Genomic DNA, 22,355 nt, shown 5'->3' with positions numbered 1-22,355 from the left:
TATTGTGGTAGTACCATAGTGCAGTGATGACACCAAATACATATCATGGTACTGAATGATTACCACAGTATTCATTAAACTTCATGTTAACTTTGTATTACAGTAGCAGTCATTTTTTTTAATTAAGGGAAAAGCAATTTTGAACATTTGATGGAAAGTGCATAATTATGAACTGACTGTACAACCTGTAGAAAATTACATTTTGGCATGCTTTGAAACGCTTCTTTCAGGTCTACATTAAATGTTAGCCCTGACATTAAACGTAATCAATAGGATATATGCTTCAACGTCCTCTAATAAGCTTACTGAAAAAAAACTACTAAAAACTTTTGGAAAACAAAATCTCCAACACCAACTGGGCAAAGCAGCTCGACTCTCAGCTGGACAAGCGCTTCACTAATTCATGGGCACATTTCTTGCCATCGTTCGGGATCCAGAGAACAGCAGTTTAGCACAAATGTGTGCTTTTCTCATGCATTTTTGAAAGTGATTCTTCAGTAGTCAAGGACAGCACCGACAAAAAAAAAAATCCTCTAATCCGACCGCGGTCGCTAACTCGGGTCAAAAAGTATCAAAGTAGTGAAAGGAGGAACGAAAAAAGATCAATCTCCTTACACTTCAAAGCTCTTGATCATGAGAAACTCTCACCGAATGTCAGACGGCTGTTGTGAACCAGTTTAAGACTCGTTCTGATGCGACGGCTTATTACTTACTTGAAGATACAAAAGCAATATTAAAAAAAGCATAAGATAAATAAATGCAAATATACCTGGTAAGCTGGTCTTATCTTCTCCTTTAGCAATCATCCAGTTGCCTATTGATAAGCCCTTTAAAATTTACTATCAAAATTTCAGGTTCTCATGCATCCCAAGACCCTTTTACGCAAGATATCAAACTTTTATTGTACTACGGCTGACTGCGCAGCTAAGAATGATGGCAACGGCCCATTTAATAAGAGTGGAGAAGAAAAAGAAGAAGAAAAAAAAAAGATGGAGCACAGAGGTGTAGCCTACCCAGCAGTGTCGAAAACAGTGGTGGACAGAAAAAAACTGATCAAACAAAAAAGGAGACCAGAGTCTAGCCACATGGTCTTGGATTAGCAACTTTAGTCAGTGCCACTTGAGAAAGAAAAAACTGAGGAAACTGCCCGTCTCAAAGTACCACAGCCTACAGTAAACTACCCTTCATAAAAGTTTGATCCTTCCGATATTATCTGCAGGAAACGACATTTACCAAAGGTCAAACACGGTCAAGTAAACACGAATGATGATTTGTACACAGACCAAAAAAAAAAAAAAAAGAAAATTCATATCAATGTAATTAAAATACAAATCAAGTTTAATCCAATTAAATAAAGCATTCTAAAAAAAAAGAACAATTAGCTCTCAGAAGCTTTTCACATTTAGTAATATTTGATCAAATATTGCCGTCCGGGTATCTTACCTCAGCCATTCCGACTCAAATAACAAAATCAATAAAAGTCAAAATGCTCTCTGGTCAAGAGTTTCTCTTGAAGTCTCGTTTCACATTTTTGGCTGCAATCTGTGAGCTTGGTTCACACTTTGGTACCAAATTCTACATCGGTCACTATTTTAACCCAGCGTCTTTTATCACACCTCCCATGATCGGAGGCTTATTTTAGGTAAACCGCACGCGGTCTTGTCCGCTCCGCAGGCCGTCGAGGATTCTGAGAGCAAACACTCCGAAATCCTCACAGGGGGACTTGCACCGTGTCACGATATGTCACGCTTCGTCTCTGATTCAACACTGGCAGACTTTCTGTCATACGCTGTTGTCTTAGAGCAAGTCTGCTAAAAGTATTCTCAGAGTAATCTCGGCATCACCTCAGAGCTCCTCGGGACATGACAGCAAAACCACGCGGCAAACTTCTGAACTCCACTGTTATCCCTGTCATCACGTCAAAGATACAACCCCCGGAGTACAACGCATTTTAACTGAGTAACAGCCAAAGTGATCAACTTTTGGTTCTGCGCCGATCATATCTCTTGGCTAAAGATTCACTAAGATTTAATGCTTTTTTTTTTCATGCAAATCATAATATTTACTCTTCACTAAAGTGTTGCAATGTTTAGAAAGCTGTTGTGAAGCCTCCTGGCCTTTAAACCTCATCTTAGCAACATACGTCAATGTCTAAATCGAGGCCCTACACTTGACCTCGGCAGTCAAATAAACGCAAAACGGTTAAATGATGATTTCTCTCTTTTCATATTCATCGACCCTGTTCTACCATTTAAAAGTTTGAGGTCGGTGAGATTGTTTTTTAAAGCTACATTTCTTCAGATGACACTACAGTAAAACATTAGCTATTGTGAAATATTAGTAGAATTTAAAATAAGTAATTGTGCAAAGATGAATTTTTAGTAGTTACTCAGACTTCACATGGCACATGTTCCATGATGTTTTGATGCTCAAAAAAAATATATATTTTTTTTTATTTATATTTTATTCTTGTGTTGAAAACACTTGGGCTGATAAATACACAGTATCTGTTTGAAATAGAAATATTTTCTAACATGTTAAATAGTGATTGATATTTAGCATTTTTTTAAATATCGGCCGATAAACTTTAATGTTTGTCCGATATGTTCAAGACTTATTTTGACGGCACTGAGAAATGAAGTGCTTGTGTTCTCCCTCTTGTTTACCGCCGTCATTCAGCTCCGTCTAATATGGATAGAAGTATAACTAATAATCAGACAGAACAGTTAAACAAAGCAATGAATATTTTTTCAAAAAAGTAATAGAATTGCTTTAGTATTATTAGTAAATTAGAGTACTTTCCCGTTTGCCTCTGCATTCAGCAAATATGCATTTATATCATCTAGTTAAGATCCTGTGAAGTGTGTGTGTGTGTGTGTGTGTGTGTTCTCTTTATGACGGACTATCAGGCAGCAGAGTTCAGCTTCACTGGAGACGAGCGATCAACAAACTTCAAACTCAGAATTTTTAATTATGCTGCGCTTTATGTGTTTGCCCACTGCCATATTCATGTTATTTTCACAGTGTGCTGTATGTAATGAGTGTTACTTTAACTTTATTTAAAAAAATATCATTCCCAAAGCACTCAAACTACCCAGAATGCCGAGTGCCCTGTTGGTTACAGTACTTACTTCCTCTTTAATTATAGTTTTATTTCAATATGTATTAAATATTTTTTGTCAAAAACTTGTTTCTATTACACATTTATATTTTAATCAATTTTCAAATGGCTTAAATATTAATTAAAATAAATATCGGCCTGCTTTTCAAGAAAACCATTATCAGTCGCCCACTAACGTTAAATGTCTTTACCGTCACTTTAAAATCAATTTAATGCATGCTAGAAGAAGACATAATTCCTCTCTCTCTGAGACAAAAAAAAAATATTTTATATATTTATATCTCAAACTTTTGAAACAAACTTCGTACTCACTCTGTACTCAAAACACTGATACCTTCAACCCACCAGACTAAGCAAAAGGTGCTTAAACAGGGTTTTAAACTTATCGTAAAAATTTGGAAAGGTCCATACGCACACAAGACTTCTTCGGTCTGAAAACAACATGCAGAGACAGATTATTTGAAGCAAATCCAAAGTTCAGATAATGCAGCTAACTCAGCAACTAATTTTTGCTTTAAACATGTTTGTGCTTCTATCAACACGCAGTGAATGAATGACCGCTCGTGATGTACGTTGAGATGCACGTTAACACCAGGTGTATCCCCCTCAAATACTGGAAGATGTAAAGGACAAAAATGCAAAAGACAAGTCAAAGTACAAAAAAAAGTTACAATGATTAAAAGGCAGCAGCAAAATAAGCTTAACAGAAACATTAACAACGCAGCTCCGAATTTGATTAATTTCATCTAAACAGGGATGTAACATTTTAATCAATATGGCGATATCAATGTCTCGTGGTCACATGACAATATAAAAAGAATTTCATAAAAGTTTTAAAATGTATTTGTTTCGGGCCATTATGCTTTGCCACAATATCCAAGCTAAAACCGAAAGCACAATATGGCTTAATCCCTTCATCAAGTTTTTAAGTTTTGGCTGGGTGTTTTGAAGCAAAGCGCACCCATCATTCACACGATTGGCTCGTGACCCGGCGTTCTCTGCACCTCAGAACGGCTCCGACCAAAGGGAATAAATGCAGTGAGCTCGTTTATTGCAGGTGCTGTAAGTTTAGTGCATGTCGCAGTCAAACTCAAAATCTCTCTTTCAAGTGTAGAAATTAGGAAGGTGTTGTCATTTCTCCTTACTGTAGCGTAAAGCACTAATTTGCTAATAAAATAATACACAATTGTTTTAAACTTAAATTGTTTAACAATACATGGCTGCTACTGTCATTGTTGTTATTATGTTATGTTATGTATATTATGTTATGTTATGTTAATATAATTTCTTTGGCTTCCTAAAACACCAGCGTGAATGTGACATAAAAATATCATGTAAAAAGAGTTACGAGTCGCAATTAAAATTTAGGTAAAGGTCAATTGACAAGTTTTCAAGTGCTTGGTTTGGAGCTTTTAATTTTGAACTTTAATTACAAGGTATTGTGAGATTTTGATATCATTGCATAAAGCATTTAAAGATGATTATGTCCCACATCGCTACATGTCCGTTACCATCGGGCATTTATTATGCTGAAAACAACCATTAATAAAACAATTAAGCACACAGGTTAAAGTAAGTGATTTTTACCCCCAACTGAAACATCAGCATAGGCTACACACACACACACACACACACACACACACAAAAACAATACAGCATGTACATTTTCTTTGGCCATTTTTGCTCAAATTCAAATGTTAAATACGAATCGCATTTACTTAAAGTAATAATGTAAACTTGTATAATATAATTTTGTGAAATACTAGAGGACGCCAGTCTCAGTCCCCGTTTACTCACACTGTGTAGCAACTGAAGTGAACGGTGACTGAGGCTGTCAGTCCATCACGTCCTGCCTAACCTTCGTGTGTGTGTGTGTGTGTGTGTGTTTATAAGAAGAAACATGTCCTGCAAGTTCATAAGGACACGAGGCTGAGTAAACGATGACAGAAAAATAAAGTGCGAACTGCCACTTTAAAAATCGCACCGCTTGACGTGAATCCTAAAACGGAGTAAAATTCAAAGTACACATACTCCGCTAATTACACATTAGGACACCGTTACCGGCTAAACAGACGGATATAGATCAACGTATTAACCGCTGCAGCGTTATTAAACACCGACTACTTCGTTTCGGTCATTTAATAGCGCAATAAACCCCATAAACGGATCGAGGACACACGAGGAAGAAATACAGGCAGCCATGACTTCATACTGACACATCAATGAAGAGACCCGCGCGCGCGTGTGCGTGCGTGCGTTTGTGTAACGTGTGTGTGTGTGTGTGTTTGAAGTCGCACTCACCCAGAACCACCGGGAACGAGGATCACCTCTGGGTCATGATGAGAGCGCTGGGATCGCGGACAAAGAGACGCGGGGCTCGGCTCTTGCGTGCTGCTGACAGCAGATGAGAGAGAGAGTGTGTGTATGTGTGTGTGTGTGTGTGTGTGTGTAAATGTGCCAGACTGCCCAGTTCTGCCTCAGCATGCACAGGAAGTGATGCAGAGGATATGAGGTCACCCGTGGAACTGCGTCAGGTGCGTGTGAGCGCGCGCTACAGGCCCATCTGGCTCCAAACCAGACCGGTTACCGTTTTTAATGACAAAAAGCCGATATATGCGTACGCGTGTATCTCTCTGCACGCGCGCGCGGGTTCATGAGCGGATGTAAGGTCCTACACTTTGCCGAATTACCGTAGTACTGTGATAGAAGCATGAACAATAGCGGGCAATATTATTAATTTTGTAGGCCTAGTAAAATATCGAATTCAAAAGTGAATCTAAAACACTACTCTGTTAAGAATTTACACACCATGCATGTTTACACAATTTATTAATTACAATATTTTTGGCCTAAACAACATTTATATTTTTAAGATTTATTTTTAAAAAAAATTCTCTTAAATGTTTAATGTTTTACGGTATTTAACTGTGCAGAATTCATCTCAACTTCAAGTACTGAGGAAGGAAGGCAATGTATTTTGATTTATTTACAAAAAATAAAAATAAAAAATTTGCATATCTGTTCATTTGAGAGTTCATTCGAAAGCATAATTTCAAAATCCTCCCGAGGATTGCTGCACAATTTCTTCTGTAGGTTCTTCTATGACATTCAGGATATGATGTCACCGCAGAGCCATGTGACTGCCCTGAGCAAATCTTTACTGACGCTAAAAGAGTGAATTATCTAATCGTGCAATGCATTAACACGCCATACATACTGATAAAAAAGTGATAGGTCTTAATTATATTCAGATAACAGCATATAAGATAGATTGCTAAACCTTCCTCGTCTTTCATACATGTTCATCTCCACTTCCTAGATTAGTTTACCGTCTCTAAGCATGCTTTTAAAACGGCAGCAACATCAATATGATGTGCAACTTGTCAGTAAAGAATAAGTAAAAGCTGTATTGTTAGGCTGACAAGTTGTATTACATAAGAACGAGTTGTCTATTTGTCCATGTTTCATCTATTTGTCCATCCAAAGGTCAATCTAACCTTTTAGACCTGCTGTTTTGAAAGTCAAAATGAGGTCTAGCTAGTAACTGCTCTTCTATAATTTACACAGAGAGCGTGATGTGACCGCCTCTTGTTATAAGTGACTGAATAAATCGACCGTTTCTCTGATTAGCCCTCTTTGTGACAAAAACCACTCAGGAAACGGATGAATATGCAATATTCTGATTGTCCATTCTCGGCTGAACAACATTAATGGCTTATGAGAAAGGGGCTGATTTGAGCTCACGCCACCTCGTTCTGCCCTTCGTAGCAAGTTCAAGACGACATGTGCGCCGATGCAAAAGAAAACAAGAGTCCTCGCACATGACCGCAGGTTCAGATGTTCTAATCCGTGCTTCGAGTCAGATGTGCAAACAAGAATTCCACCTATTTAAACAAACCGGAGAGTTTGCTTTCATTTCTCCAAGTTCAAGGGGGGAGAGGATTAGCTACGAGCTCGCCCAGACGCCCAGGCGGAGCTCAGTGACGTCAGAGGAGAGCATTATCCACGCCGCGTTACGTCAGGGGCTCTGTGAAACGACGGATCAGCAGTCTGAGTTCAAATTCGAACCAGTCTGAAGATATTTTTTTTCCCTCATTCACAAAACCCAGTGAGGAAACAATAACATTAAAAACAAATTTAAGGGGATAGCTCGCCCCAAAATAAATGTCTTCACCTTTGTGTTTTTCCAAAGAGGTTATTATCATTAAAATATAAAAATATTATAATATTTGTTAACTGAAATAAAATGTAAATGATAGATGAAATATTAGAAATTATACTGTAAGTTTAAGTTGAAGCATCAGTATTAAAATTAAAATTAAAAATTTTATTAAATAAAAAAGAATAAAAATTGGTACATATAAATTCAAAATGCCAGTAAAAACTAATATTAAAAAATATCACTTTTATTTATATAGCGCTTTTAACAATACAGATTGCATCAAAGCACTGAATAGTATAAAGTAGAAGAATACAATGATAGGTATGTATGATGACGAGATTGAACAATTTGTTATTAAATGCGGAGATGGTCTCTGTAATCAAATCGATGATAATCGCTAGAAAGTAAGTGCCCCAACTTAGCGAGCCAGAGGCGACAGCGGCAAGGAACCAAAACCCCTTCCATACAGAATGGAGAAAAAAAAAACCTTGGGAGAAACCAGGCTCAGTTGGGGCCAGTTCTCTGGCCGGACGCCCAGCACTTAACCTCCAGCAGCTATGTCAGATAGTGTAAAGGACTTTTTTGTGTGTGTGTGTTCTGGTCTCAGATGAACGTCATATCTGGGAGCTGATCCACCATCTGATCTAGATACAAGCTGAGAAACAGAATGACAAAGAAACTGACTAATATTAATAATATTGCCATTCTTTTTACGATGTCACAAGTACATTGTGTTTTATGAGGAGTGTTCCCAATTCCAGCTAATCTAATTAATGCAGCCTAGCAGTCCTTTAACTGATTTGAATTATAAAAGTGTATTAGTGTGTTATGTGGTTAAGTGTAGGCTTGATTAAATAGACGTGTCTTAAATCTAGATTTAAACCCACAGAATGTGGCTGCTTCCCGAACCCTCTTAGGGAGTAAATACTAAAATTACACTTATTGCAAAAAGGAGGAAAGAGATATTAATAAAGAAGGCAGTGGGGACAAATGTTGGACTCTACTGACTTCCATTCAATGAAAAACACAGAACAAATAATGATATACAACAATATGGAGTAAACATATCTCACAATAGCAGGTCTCAAATTTACCCATTTTTGTTTTGTTTTGTCTTAAAGACAAAAAGAAAACAATTTGCAAAGTCAAAAAAATTTTCAAGGAAAAAAACCAAAAAAAAAAAAACGAATGCGTTACGTTTCTGCCTTCTGCTTAAAATGTTCTTGATTAATGTTTCAACTTTTTTCCCCACATCAGTATACACTCCATTCACAATAATGACAAAGCAAAAAACAGTACAAATAAGTACATTGCATAAGTATCCATACCCTTAACTCGGTTAATTACCTTCACCTTTACAGTCTTTTTGGGTATAACAGCATCTGTCAATCATCTGCCACTCTTCTCCTCAGCTCTTCACCCCTCAAGCTCTGTCAGGTTGAATGGAGGCAGATGCACATTTTCAGGTTTCTTTAGAAATATTTGATTGGGTTCAATCCCAGGCTGTCTATAAGCCACTCTTGCTGTGCGTTTAGGGTCACTGTCCTGTTGGAAGATGAACCTTCTGGCCAGTCTGAGCTTCTGAATGCTCTGGACTGGGTTTTTAAGGCTATCCCATACACTTTGGCCTCAATATATCTCAATACTTAGCTTTTTTCTACTCTGACGTGTCCCTCGGCACAGTCTGCAGGTGATGAACTGAGCTGGTTTCCTTCAAACATGATGCTTAGAATTGAGGTTAATCAGACAAAAGAATGTTTCTCACAGTCTGAGGGTCCTTTGGGTGCTTTTTTTTGCAAATTCCAAGTGTATTTTCAGGTGTCTTCTATGAGATTAGGACTGAGTCTGGCCCTAAAGCCCAAATCGGTGGAGTCTTGCAGTAATGTTTATCCTTCTTTAGGTTTCTCTCATCTGCATATATGATCATGGAGCTCAACTTGACCATCAGGTTCTTGGTCACCAGTCTAACCTAAGCCCTTCTCAATCAATTGCTCAATTTAACCAGAAGGCAAAGGGAGAGTCCAAATATCTTCCACGATAGATAATAAAGGCTACATGCTTCTGTGAACCTTCAATGCAGTAGAATTTTTTCTGAACTCTTCCCCAGATGTTTGGCTTGTTGCAATCCTGTTTGTGAGCTCTACAGGTTTTTAGCCTCAGGGCTTGTTTTTTTCCTCTTACATGCATTTTCAGATGTAAGCTGTAAGATGTGTGTGCTCCATTCGTACAATAATGCGATCTCATTTCTAAATGACAGCAAATAATTTCTGTGCATTTCTCAGCGTTCAGATCATGCTGCCTTCAAGGGTCATTGGGACAAGGGACAATAACAAAACACTGTAGGTTTCTCCCTTCTCTATTAGATCACCAATCAACAAATCTCAAATCACTTTTCTCTTCTCCCTTATTGGTTCTGCTATTTCTCAAGTGATTTGTAGGCTCGGGTATACAATCACTTTCTGCGTTCTGTTCATACAAATTGGTTTTTGGCCTCAACAGCCTTCCATACTGTACCACCTACTTGACTTGCATTGCCTCAACATTTACCTCGTGGTTTAACCGTCGGTGCGTTCTCAACATATTGCCTGCATGCAGACAGTGTGCGGATGGCCGAAGTATACTTTGACCTCAACAACGCTAATCTGTGCTACCTACTATTAGTCACATAATAGGAGAGGTTCCTCCCTGAAACCTTAAAATGTTGATAGGTAGTTTTTCTCTTTTTTTTTGCAATTAATTTAATTATAAGATAATTACGATCTCAATTCACATGCATAAAAATAGTGATTCACATTTTAGCAAGAACTGTGCAGCACCAGTGAGTGCCTTACTAAATCACGCCCATACAACTGAATCTGCCACAAGTTAACTTCACTTGAAGTGAAGTTACATCTATAAGCAGCAGCAACATTAATGCTCCTGAGCCTGATAAAGGTATGAATACTTATGCAGTGGAATCAATTAAGTTATTTTTAATAGATACTGTATACATACATGTTAAAACCCTGCTTTGGTGTATGGATTGTAGATTGATGGAAAAGCATTTAAAGCAGTAGGGCAGCATAACATAAGGCAGCAACACAGAACTTCTCAAGTCACCCTGTATGTATGTGTATGCGTGTGTCTTCTGAAAACATTTTTTAACAAACAAGCAAAAGACAGAATGTGTAGAATTTTGTTAATGACAGGAATTTCTGTCATTCTGATTCTGCGTGGGCCTGCACATTATTCACATGTCCAACGCAAACCCACCAGGGCAAGGAAAGCCCTCATGTTCTCGACATACTCTAATCAACACATTGTCTTGCTATCGTGCTTTGAGGAAGTCCAATATCCATCCGTTAAACCCGACTGACTGAGATACAAAGAGCATGGGACGCAAAGTCACAAGCCAAGGCAGGTCAAGTCTGGTTACCAGCGAAGACGCTGAAAACACTCTCCTCTGTGCCTTATCTCAGGCTGCTGGGTCGTGTCTAGTCCAGCTCAAATAAACCGGCAGAAACTATCAAAATAAAGGAAGTGACCTCCTGACCTGGCGAGCCTGCAAAAGGGTGATATTGTTTTTATTAGGGCAGTCTATGTGACACCTCCCTTCATTTGTCAGTGTTCGGTATCGTCTATGAGAACGACGGGTCTGATAAGGTTTTCAGAGCCATCCCATTAATCAACAGCATGGCTCTGGAGAGGAAAGGGGACGACAATGGAAAAAGTCGTCAGCGTGAATGACAGGGAAGTGCTGGGAGCCTTAGTCGCCGTGAGGGAAGGATACAAGTGTAGATCAGCCTTCTAAAGCTGGTAACAATAGGTACTGAGGTACCGTACGAGTTACATCATTTCTTCTGGCTTTTTGAGCGTACTCAAAAATGTGCACAGTCACACAAAGTCAATAAAAAACATGCCAGTGATGTCCACAATAACATATATTTTAAGTAGTATATGAATGATATACAGTTTTACACTTTATTGAACTTCAAATACACTTAAATCATGTTAATGCATGTTAGCCAGTGGCACCAGGTTTTGTCGTCTTATTATGTGGATGCTAACTTTTCCGCTAACTTTTCCACTAACTGTGCGCGGTTGCAGAAGCAGACGTGAGAACCGGGTCTGCTGGTCTGGTTCGAATTCGCTGGCCACTCCTGGAGCGGGACCGCCTCAGCTTTCTGCAGATCTTCTGGAGCTTCCTCTACCGGGATCCACCGCGTTTTTGTTTCTTCAAAGTCCCACTTAATAAATGAAATAAATAAATAATTAGTTTTTTACTAGAAGAACTATTCACGAATGATAAGATGATAAATATTAATACATTTAGAATTTTACTTTATTGACACTCTCAAGCAAAAAATAAAAACAAAACAAAAAATCTTAAATACATTTAGTGAAGAATTTAAGAAATAAATGAAATTCCTTTAATATTTAATTGAACCAATAATTTAGCAAATTTAATGAAATATCTCTTTAATATATAAAAATGCATTAATAAAATGTATAATAAATAATTAATGATCAAAAAATGTAAATCAAACAAAAAGGATCCAAAAAAAAAACACATTTAATAAAAAACCCTAAGTAAAATAAAAATTATTTAATAAACTAAAAGAAGAATTTAAGAAACAATTCATTTCAGATAAATACATTTTATTAATTGACATGCAATTTAACAAATAATTCAATAAATTTAGTGAATGTTCCTTTAAGAAATAAAAATAAATCACATGAAAAAAATGCATTTAATAAATAATTCAGGATGATTTACTCTTGGGTTACGTAGAACCAAGAATCTAACGCAGGATCGGAACGACATGAGCTCGTGTATGATTCGGAGGGAGTAATGTTTTATTTCGGGCTAAACTACTCCTTTAAGTCTCATATCGGAGGAATGTTTAGTTACTCATACGCAGACACAAACAACCCCTCCTCAAAGAACAGAAAAGCCCTCGGCCTGTCCACTGTTCTCCACACATCGGGCAGGCGACAGACCCTCTCCTAAAATAGCAGAGTGAGGGCCAAATCTCCTCTAGACTGAACAAGCATTTTGTACCACTTCCGATGCAGAAAGGTCCTGCCCTGTTCCTTTATTATAGATCTTTAACAGCAAAACAATCAAGCAACAACATGAACTTCTGGAACACCAAGCCCAGCTTTCTCTTTCACAACTGCTTACAGTAAGTGACACAATGGAATGGAATTGCAGGAATCTCCCATTTTTTTTGGATATAATAGTTCGGGTCATAATTGTACCCAAAAAAAATTTCTGAATTTAGATACTTTTTTAGATCCATTTTATTTAGACTCTCACAGATAGTTACGAGTCCTACTTACGAGTTCCATCACAATTCTGCCTGTAAGTGATGCTAACAGAAATTGAACAATTTGCCTGCAGTAACCGCTATCAGAAATCACACATTCATCACCGGAGGATTGCTCTTGACATCAGATGTCTGAACGCTGAACTGAGGCGGTTCACATGCTTAGCTTTTTCCTGTTTAGTGAATAAAACAAAGTTCAATTGTTTTCGTCCAGGGCGATTTGCCTTTGTCTTAGATTAAATGACATCCTCAATCACTTGGCATTCTCAAAAGCCATTTAGAGAGCCAAGAAACGACTGGAACTGCTGCACAACAACATTTCAGCAAAACTGTGACATGTAAAGTTAATATCGAGATGCTATACTCTATGATTAGATTACATATACAATTTGATTACATATACAAAGTGTCAGTAAGTGTCCAAGAAGTATGTAGAATAGATATTTTGATAAATCCATTTGAAAAACTGTCAAGAAACTCATATTTATTTGACACAAATGTGATTTGTCTTTAAAACTCTACTACCATCTACCCTCCTAAAGCAGTACTGCAAGACCCCAGTTATTACATATTTTATTTATAAGTGTATTATTTGTTTAATATTAGAATTATACAAGAATTATACTATATTTAAAATATATACATTAAAAATATATGTATAAAATATATATATATATATATATATATATATATATATATATATATATATATATATATATATATATATATATATATATATATATATATATATATATGGGCTATACAATGTGCAAAGACAAGAAATAGTGTTCCAACCTCTAACTCCGAGCCAATAGAGGACGAATCGGTCGAAGTACCAGAGGAACAATGTTCATCGACCCGCACCACCCTGACGGTCCTCTTTAGAGGAAGATTCTCAGATGAGCCGTCCCGTGAGATGGTGACCTCCTTAAGACAAACCTAGAAGAGACACCAGTCAAATAAAACCACGATGATCAATCGCCTTATGGGCTGTTCAACACACCACGAGACGTTAAAACTCAAAACAAGAGCAAACCTTCCTGATTGGCTGTATGTTGACATCCATGTAGAGTCCCATGTCAGACCCTTTGGGAGAAATGCCTCTCGCTGAGAGGTGTTTCTTCCTGCAGCATTCAACATTATTGTTGCGCAGCTGACCTGTGACAGAAGAGTCACCTAGCAAAGACTCAGTATCCGAGTCCAGAGACCGGACAGAAGGACGTTTATGGCTGGCTCTGTAACAGATGAGGACCACAATCTGAAAAACATACAGTTAAAGAGGTGACTGAGAACGCTGGTACGTTCAACGAAGTCTTTCCAGACACGCTGGATCTGTGTCAAAGGATACAAAAAGATCCAGAACGGCACCGCTGATAGCAGAAAGTATCCACGGCATTGCTTTGACGACCGTTCTTAGCTGTGTGTCGTAGAGAAGGATGGCAGACGCGTACAGAGATCCAGCTGCAGAAGAAAGAACTCTAGAGGACACCTGCACTGCAGAATTCTGCTCTCCTCTATTCTAGAGAAAGGAAAGACAGAGTTAGACCGCTTATACAAAGTGCATATAGGGTAGTGTGGGATTGCTCTTTTATTTAATGTTCTGTTGACAATTTTAAGCAATCCAGATGTAGATTAATTTATTTTAACGTCACAAAAGCTTTGCATCACTTTCTCACCAGTGGGTCCTCTAAAGTGAATGGGTGCCTTCAAAATGAGGGTCCAAACAGCAAGTAATCCACACCACTCCAGTTCCTCGCCCAAGCTGCACGTCAAATTAAAAATGTCTTGGGTCACGCAGGTTTTCTCCTCACAAGCTGTTAACTGATGGACTGGAGTTGTGCGGATTATTAGGATATTTTTAATCAGCTGTTTGGACTCGCTTTCTGACGGCACCCATTCATTACAGAAGATCCATTCGGTGACACAATGCCATTGACATCCATTTTAAACAATACGAAATCCAAATTTGTTCTGATGAAGAATCAAACGCCTCTGATGCTTAGGAAAGATATTCATCAAATTGACTAAAACCAAACAAAAGGGCAGACGTGATAATGGGATTGAAAGAAGAGCTCAAAATAATTATTTAGATTGCAAAAGCGTTCACCAATGCTACGCACTGCTTTCGGGATGAAGGGAAACTTTGCGGTCCAGCTGATTGCAAAGGACAGAAGCCCCAACACGTAACCGAGGTTCTCGGTATGGTCCTGTTCCCAAAAGACACATGCAAAAAAAACGGACGGGTCTGTTCTAAGCAAGCGTGACTTTGCATGTGGTGCAAGTTTACATATAGCATCAGATATGGTGATATATAACTCTTTTGAGAATGACTTTACTTACATTGAGGAATATGCCAAGTGGTCTCCTCGTGGTCGGACATACCGTTAGTGAACTCGAATGGACTGGTAAACCCATGTAAACGCTGCCACCCATTACAAAAAGCAGAGATACAACTAGAAAATTCTGCCTCCTTCTTCTGGACACCATTCTCATTTTCTTTCCTTGAGAACATGATTAACAAATCGCTTATTGTGATAGAAAGCACAATTATACCAACGAGTGATTAAGACAGAGCTATATAGCTATACACATATACAAACGCTTACCCATTTTAGACTTATACCATAAATAAATGGAGAATGATACAGACAAGAAATGGATGACATCCAAAACTGCCATATATGAAGCCATAGAAATCTGCAACAGATGGAAATAACATGCGGCTTTCATTTAAAGCTTGTTTATTACGAAACGCCCCATGTTAGGCTGTCTGCGAAACAGCATACTTGCTCACTGCCCAGTACTCAGTGCATACTACTTACTACTTTTTAAAGAATAGTGAATTATTATGATAAACGTTGTGGATTATAATGGGTTATATAGTTCAATTTAACTATTGGAAATACAGAGCTTAACAGAAATCGTTGCAAAGCAGGACATTAGGTTTCTACAATATATTTGGTAACACCTTATCAGTGTTCAGAAATGTATAAACCAAGCGTTACCGTAAAATATTGGTCTAACGTGTGCAGCTGATGCATCATAAATAAACAAAGCAGGAACACGCTGTTGAACGCTACGCTTCACTTCCGGTAGGTGTCGCTGTCAGTCGATAGGCATTGACAAAAAAGTTGGCGAGGTAGTAATAGAAAAGGATAAGTTTTAACCGCTTTCTCACCTGAAAATCAAACTGTTTGGAAAGCGAAGCGCCTGCCGCGCCGCACAGGTTCCCCACGAAACAGTACAGAGCGTTGAACGCTTCGTCGCCAAAACTCTTGCGTCGCGTTTTGCATCTGTGATAGAGAAGACTGAAAGCGAGCGACAGAAGATGAGTTCATCCATTTACGCGCCTCGGCTATTTTTTAATTACAGGACGGCACTCACAGCGAACTGGAAAACAGTAGCATCAAAGCAGACAAGACGTAAAAAGCAGCCGAGATGCAAATATGGCCTTCATGTGTCGAAAAACAACCTTTAACCGACTCCGGACTCCATCGCCGGACAATGTCTGAAACTGTAATGTTACCCATATGTTTGGTTTATGCTGTCACCCGCTGAGGGAGATGTATTTCTAACTTCTACCATTAGCTTGCCAGCTGCAGGGATGGTAGTGAACCACCTGTCAATCACCTGTATCTTTTAGGTAACGCCCACGTGCGTAGCTCATGCATATTAATACGCTCTGTGATTTCCGTCCACCTGATTGGCTGTAAGGCTGCGGTTAGAAAGAGTCTCGCGAAGTGACGAATCGACGTTAAAACAGAGGTTCAGAAATGTGTAATATTACCTTTTATCATATATGTGTGTGCGCAAAATGCACATAATTAGACATTTTATCACCGAAAATGAAGTACGTGTGGCTAAAAGTAGTAAGAAACTTGCACGATTTAATGACAAATCTACGCATCAAAATATACACGTTCTATCTTATAGATTTACATAAATATTTCCCTTAAAAATGTAACGTTTGTCTATTACTACCATACAATTTCATGCTCTCTCAAAAACACAGTACTAATCATAAGGCTTTAGAGAGAGAAAGAGAGAATTTAGAGAGAATTGCACTGAAAAACTCTTCATATATGATCATTGTCAGCTTTGTTAGTCAACCACGTATTCAATAAATCAAATCAATAATTTTAGTAAATAACAAAAGTGCTTTTAAGGACATCATGATGAGATCTTTATTTATTAGCGTTTGTCTGTGTCCATTACTTTCTTCATCCAGTACACTGATTAAACACAGAGTGATCGTTTATTATTATGAGTGATGACATTTCATACAAAGGGGAATGTCCAGCAGCACTTTTTAATCCCATCCAGGTATAAGACATGGTGAAATTAAAGTCTTTGCATTAAAGAGTATCCGATCAAAAAAAAAAAAATCTTAGTATAGGGATTATTATGCATCCAGATGTTTATTGAGTCTTCTCACTTTCTCCTTCTTGTTCCGGTTGCCATGTTTTTTCCAGGGTTTACCAGTCTGTTCTGTGTTTGCACTTCCAGGTCCAACAGGACCGCTTCCGGGCTTATAACCCATCACCATCTGCACACCCTTGGTCAGCGCCTGCACGTTTTCCTATGAAACACGACAGATTATGAGTGCTGCGAGGGATTCAACTTCAAAGTGAAATGAACTGTTTCAATAGCCATGCGATAAGTCACAAAATAAACCCGTTGAAGAGTTAAATCTCACCTGATGAAAGAAATGTTTATCCACTGTGTTCTCTATGCGTTTGACTTTCGATGGTTTGCCGGCGTCGCTGCTGATCTGTCCGACTCCTCCGCTCGGTCTGGTAAACCTGGCATGCTGAGGCTGAAAGTCTTTAGGGTTGATGTGGGGTGGAGAGTGGCAGTAAAGCAGTTTACCCTGCAGAAAATCAGGAGGGAAGAGGTGAGCGTCTCCTATTCTGCATGTTCACGACTACAATACAGAGCTAGTAGTGACAAACGAAAGGCGCTTACATTCACATAGTCTTTCAAGACGTAACGGGCTGATCTTGATTGGTCTGGCTGGCCGTGTGCCGTCATGAAACCTCTCATATCTGCATTACAATACGTTTTTATTGGTAAAGTGTGATGCCAAATGCATTAATGTGTACATGGTGTGAATGAAACTGACATCCATATGCCATGAGCAGCTCCTCGTGGGTGGGGGGGCGATCGGGGGCCTCGTCCTCTCTTGGTCTGATGATGTTGATCCCGTAGGTCCCCTCCAGCACAGATCGAGGGATAGTCTGACATACGTATTTAGGTTAAGGGGAACCATATTTCACAGTATTGTTTTTACTCTACATTTGACCAAATAAAAGCAGTCTTGGCAAGGATAAGAGACAACAAAAAAAAACGCAATTATCATGATGGTTGCTGTTTAAAAAGGTTATCAAAGAGACGGCTGGAACATGATCTCTCATCTGATCGATGGGTAGGATCCCGCTGCAAATCATCTCAGCTTTGGTGGACACAAAAGAAGGCATGACCAGTCCGGGACAATCACACAGGCAGAGACCAGGATCAACGAACAGAGTCTGAAACATGTGGACACAGCAAACAGTTCATAAAAGCCCAATAATGAACAGATTTCCCAATTGCTAACTCAATCAGGGAGTCTGATAGTTGATGGGTATACAGATAAATAATGTCATTTGTCCCCAATAGTGATGCAGAGGCAAAAACGTGAAAAATGTCAAGACTCAATCGTTTATTAATTAGGAAGCACCTGAAAATGCTTTGTGTGTCCAGGTGTTGCTGAAACGGAGACTTTCTTATTTCTCAGGATGGTGTTGATGGTAGAGCTTTTTCCAACATTAGGATATCCCACCTTTAAGAGAATTTAGAGTTGAAATAGGAATATGAAGTTACAATGTTTGCTACAACGCAGAGATGTAACTCGGGCTCACCAGTCCGACTGTGATTTGTCCATCTTTGCATGTCGGCCCAGAGTGCACACCCTTAAACATTTCCAGCAGCTCATTTTTGCGTAACAAACGGCTGGAGTTGTAGAAAGATGAAACGGCTGTGGATTCCGGTTTCTCCTCAGAGTGATCTTCATCTCCGGATTCCTCAGAGCACGTCTGCCATTCTGTCTCATCGACAAAGACTCTTCCTTCCTCTTCATCTTCCTCTTCATTAGGATTAGGATCCTCATGAAGATCTGTGACATTTTTGGAGGCTGCTTCCTGTTCTGTATCGCTCTGATCCTCTTGGTCCATCGGCTCTTCTCCCTTAACCCCCAAACACGAGTAATGAAAGCATATTTAATTATCTGAAAACTGCAAAGCTCAAATTCAATCTTACTAACAGCTAAAAAGCCCTTTAGTGTATAACTGCAGACCAGCTCCGTATATTACCTTCTCCTCGGCCTCAAGTCGCTGTGCCTCAGCCAAAGCAGACCAGAACGCCGCTCGGATGCCCTCTTTCTGGAAGTATCGGGCCCAAGCTCGCCGTTGTTCTCTAGTGAGGAGGTCGGCTTTGTTCAGCAGAAGCATGTTCACTTTATGAACCGAGACCTCTTTTACATATTTTTCCTGACAGAGACAAAATTGAAAGCTTGATTATAAAAGAAAAGTGTTATTGTTTTCATGTGATGTTTCGGTTGCTTACGAGATCTGGACAGCGGAAGAGAAGCGGGTTTCTGGCATCGACGATTTGAACCACAACATCACTGGAGATGAAGAAAAAAAAAAAAAAAAAGTCCTCTAAGAAACCATCACTGGAGAACACAAATGAAACATCAATTCTACTAAAAAGGCAAGCAAGAGCTCACCTCCTCTCGATAACTCTCCAAAGCTGCCTCCAGAAATCAAGATTCCTCTCAAAAGGGGTAAGAATCAACTTCTGTTCCTCTTCCAACCTATTACAGAAATTGCATTTGCTCACAAACACTATCCCCTTAGAGAACAAGATTTGTGTAAGGACTAAATTGATCAAACATTCACCGAGCCAGTTCTCTTCTCCATATAAGGAAACTGTCCCTCTCGTTTTGCTGCAGAACCTCGGGGCTTGTGCTCTCGTCCCAGAGAGGCCTGTGGTGAAAATGATGAATTTATTAGTTTTTGCATAATTGTGTATCTACAACAGATTATTTAACTCATTTAACTTTCATACATGTTTATATGAAACACATTGGACTGCGCTTTAACATACCTCCGGGGAATTCGTAAGAACTGTTTGTTTTCCTCATGGAGCTTCTTTAATCGTGTGGACTCCTCAGCAGAAAGCAAGCCAGCCCTCGCTTCAGCTGGGACAAATTTTATGTTCAGCTTCTCTGCAAAAACATTAATAACACATTTATTATTCCTAGCAATGTTATTTTAAAGTTATTTACATACGATTAACTTTTTTCATAAATAGTTTTAATAAAACTTTTACTTACTTTTTTGTTATGTGCTGTCATTTTATGTTTAGCTTATTATTATTTTGTTCCTAGCAATGTCATTTTATGTTATTAATGTAATATTACATTTTGCATAAATTATTTTAATTCATTATTTTGATATTTTCATTTTTCGTTTGAATTCTTTGATAGCGTTTTGTCAATTTAATAGTCTTTTTATATTGGTTTTAGGTTTATTTTATTTCAGTTTTAGTTTTTATTTATTTCAAGTAATCTCCACCTTATTTCAGTTAGTTGCAACATTTATCATTATGGTTTAATTAGGTTCAAACAATATGATTCTAGTATTTATTATATAATGTATGTTATTTAACTTTAAATAAATTATTTCAATTAATAAAAACAAAATGTTTAGTTAAAATAAACCAGTTTCCTAAATATAATCGTACAAATTAACCAGAGATATAGTCAACACCTGCCTGCAACAAATTCAGTTCCAGCAAGTTCAGCTGTGGCCAGAAAGTCATCCATAGAGCTCTGCTCCGTGACAGACTGTAGGTTGAGTCGACCCCAATCATATCCATCGTTCAGTTCACTGGTGTGAAGCTAAAAGACACAAAACAAGCCGTATACAGCAGATTCACATCACCTCAACTGCTTGCCTTGCATAAAGAAAAAGATATAATTTCAAGATAATTTGTAGTCTGCATTTTTAGGTTTACTGATATTGTTTGTTGATGCTATGCACTGAAAAAAAAATTGTATGTGTGTGTGTGTGTGTATGTATGTATGTATGTATGTATGTGTGTATATATATATATATATATATATATATATATATATATATATATGTGTGTGTGTGTGTGTATACACACACACACATTTTAAATTATCCATAAATGTTTGTTGCTGCAGTTGGTTCTATGTTTTTCCCCTAATAAGAGGATGTGAGGAAATATTAAGATTTCTGATCTTATTTTATAAATGCTCAATATTGCGTCTACGATGTTCTGTAAGTTACATGTGAAGGTAAAGGTAAAGTAAAAAACTTCAGGATCTGACTGTCACAGTTTCTTACCCATGTGTCATTTCTTCTGTATCCACGGCCTGCGTTTAGTCTCTCCTTTAATAAAGCTCTCCCCAACCCTGAACCTTCTCCACGAGTCTTCTTCTTTCCCATCTTATATACTTTTACACGGTAAAATAGTCATTAAAATGTGTCAGCGATCTGTTCGTGGACATCCGAGTGGACACAACTTCACGCGTGTGAGATGTTTGTTATGGCAGAGGAAGGAAGTCACACGGAGTGGTCTATGAGAGGAACCTTTGCTTCAGGGCCTTAATCCGTTTAGATGCCGAACATAATGTTATTTTGATTCTGGTTCGTTCATTTTAGTAGAGTGCTTGTGTTTACAGTTTAAATGTTGGTGGAACTGTCTGAGAAAAAGGTTAAAAGTCGAATCTTCTCTAAACCTTTGGTTTGTCCCAAGTGTCTCACTAAAAATGTCCGCGGAAAACCAATGCACATAAAAAGAAGGTTCCGGATGTAGAACCGTCAGTAGCCACTGAACAAACCCCGACTGAACCTTCCCTTGCGCTTTTGATGAACCACCAGCAGAGAGCAGCACATAACAAGCCAAACCTTTCCAATGCCAAAACCATGCCTCTCTAGTAGCCGAGGGACAATTATAATACATAATGGATTATTATAATAGAAATATTTAATTATTCGTTATTAATACAACATTTTATTGCATTAATAAATATGAACATATTTATTACTATTATTATATTACATAATTGTTATTGTATATATATATATATAAAATTTTGAATATATTATCAGTTGCATGCATGCTTAAAAATCTGTATTTAATGAACTATTATACAACACTGTTATTTATTATTAACAGTTATTAATTATATAATTAATAATAATTATGGTACATTAAATAATTTTTATATAACATATCACTATAAAAATGCTACTACTAATAATACAATATATTAGAGGTTGCAAGTATATATAATAGGTTTAGGTTAAAATGAAAATGAAACAACCATACAAGATCATTCATTTATATTACATAGTTATTATTTTTAAATGAATTTAATTTTAAATTAATTGTTTATTATTAACAATACAATTATTATTATTATTATTATTATTGTTGTTGTTGTTGTTATTATTTAAAAAGGCTATGCGCTAATTTTGAAATCAGTAAATGTTATATTTGCTTTGAAAAACATTTCATTGGCCCCAAACTTGTCAAAACGACATGATGCCTTTACTCGTAGACATGCGCATCAGTCCGTGCGTAAATGAAAACCAAAAGGCCGATATGAAACACATAAACCAAAGAACTAAATATGCTTAATAAATATACAAATGGAAACATAAGCGACAGCTGAGTGCGAAATCCCGGC

At 37.9% G+C, this 22,355-nt stretch overlaps 3 protein-coding genes across 8 annotated transcripts in view; all 3 read right to left on the bottom strand.

Annotated features, from left to right (window-relative positions):
• Positions 1 to 5,605, bottom strand: part of atp13a3 (ATPase 13A3) — a 33,683-nt gene extending 28,078 nt beyond the window's left edge. For 2 of the 6 annotated variants that reach the window (XM_043251878.1, XM_043251879.1), the window contains exon 1: positions 5,423 to 5,603. The gene's annotated coding sequence lies outside the window, so the exon portion shown is untranslated. Of the gene's footprint in view, positions 1 to 769; positions 905 to 1,013; positions 1,113 to 5,422 lie in introns of those variants that run through there. The other 4 variants (XM_043251875.1, XM_043251880.1, XM_043251877.1 and 1 more) reach the window with 4 other exon arrangements.
• A 2,218-nt stretch (positions 5,606 to 7,823) lies between these two features.
• tmem44 (transmembrane protein 44) lies at positions 7,824 to 16,241 on the bottom strand. Its single transcript, XM_043251596.1, has 9 exons — positions 15,977 to 16,241; positions 15,771 to 15,900; positions 15,199 to 15,289; positions 14,933 to 15,093; positions 14,713 to 14,799; positions 13,941 to 14,111; positions 13,629 to 13,850; positions 13,388 to 13,531; positions 7,824 to 11,509 (listed from the first exon to the last, which is right to left on the bottom strand). The coding sequence occupies exons 1-9, from the start codon at positions 16,120 to 16,122 to the stop codon at positions 11,315 to 11,317; spliced, it is 1,347 nt and encodes a 448-aa protein (XP_043107531.1). The 5' UTR covers positions 16,123 to 16,241; the 3' UTR covers positions 7,824 to 11,314.
• Positions 16,242 to 16,459: 218 nt separating this feature from the next.
• lsg1 (large 60S subunit nuclear export GTPase 1) lies at positions 16,460 to 21,448 on the bottom strand. The gene is made up of 14 exons (XM_043252924.1): positions 21,007 to 21,448; positions 20,408 to 20,534; positions 19,739 to 19,859; positions 19,531 to 19,617; positions 19,359 to 19,445; positions 19,196 to 19,256; positions 18,943 to 19,119; positions 18,493 to 18,816; positions 18,312 to 18,413; positions 17,977 to 18,120; positions 17,715 to 17,838; positions 17,558 to 17,637; positions 17,289 to 17,462; positions 16,460 to 17,171 (listed from the first exon to the last, which is right to left on the bottom strand). Exons 1-14 carry the CDS (start codon positions 21,106 to 21,108, stop codon positions 16,995 to 16,997), a joined length of 1,887 nt encoding a protein of 628 aa, XP_043108859.1. The 5' UTR covers positions 21,109 to 21,448; the 3' UTR covers positions 16,460 to 16,994.
• Between the last annotated feature and the right edge of the window lie 907 nt (positions 21,449 to 22,355).

This window comes from Puntigrus tetrazona, chromosome 11 (assembly GCF_018831695.1).
Source record: "Puntigrus tetrazona isolate hp1 chromosome 11, ASM1883169v1, whole genome shotgun sequence".
In the NCBI taxonomy this organism is placed as follows: Eukaryota; Metazoa; Chordata; class Actinopteri; order Cypriniformes; family Cyprinidae; genus Puntigrus; species Puntigrus tetrazona.
The sequence above is the reverse complement of the archived record's forward strand: the minus strand, read 5'-3'. Positions and strand labels throughout refer to the sequence as shown.

Coding starts and splice junctions, on each gene's coding strand:
- lsg1 (XM_043252924.1), bottom strand. CDS start 21,108: ATGGGAAAGAAGAAGACTCGTGGAGAAGGTTCAGGGTTGGGGAGAGCT. Junction 19,257..19,358: donor TGGAGAGTTATCGAGAGGAG/GTGAGCTCTTGC, acceptor CTTCATCTCCAG/TGATGTTGTGGTTCAAATCG. Junction 17,638..17,714: donor GCTGCTCATGGCATATGGAT/GTCAGTTTCATT, acceptor ATTGTAATGCAG/ATATGAGAGGTTTCATGACG.
- tmem44 (XM_043251596.1), bottom strand. CDS start 16,122: ATGGGTAACATTACAGTTTCAGACATTGTCCGGCGATGGAGTCCGGAG. Junction 15,901..15,976: donor CTACTGTTTTCCAGTTCGCT/GTGAGTGCCGTC, acceptor GCTCGCTTTCAG/TCTTCTCTATCACAGATGCA. Junction 13,532..13,628: donor ACATACAGCCAATCAGGAAG/GTTTGCTCTTGT, acceptor TGTCTCTTCTAG/GTTTGTCTTAAGGAGGTCAC.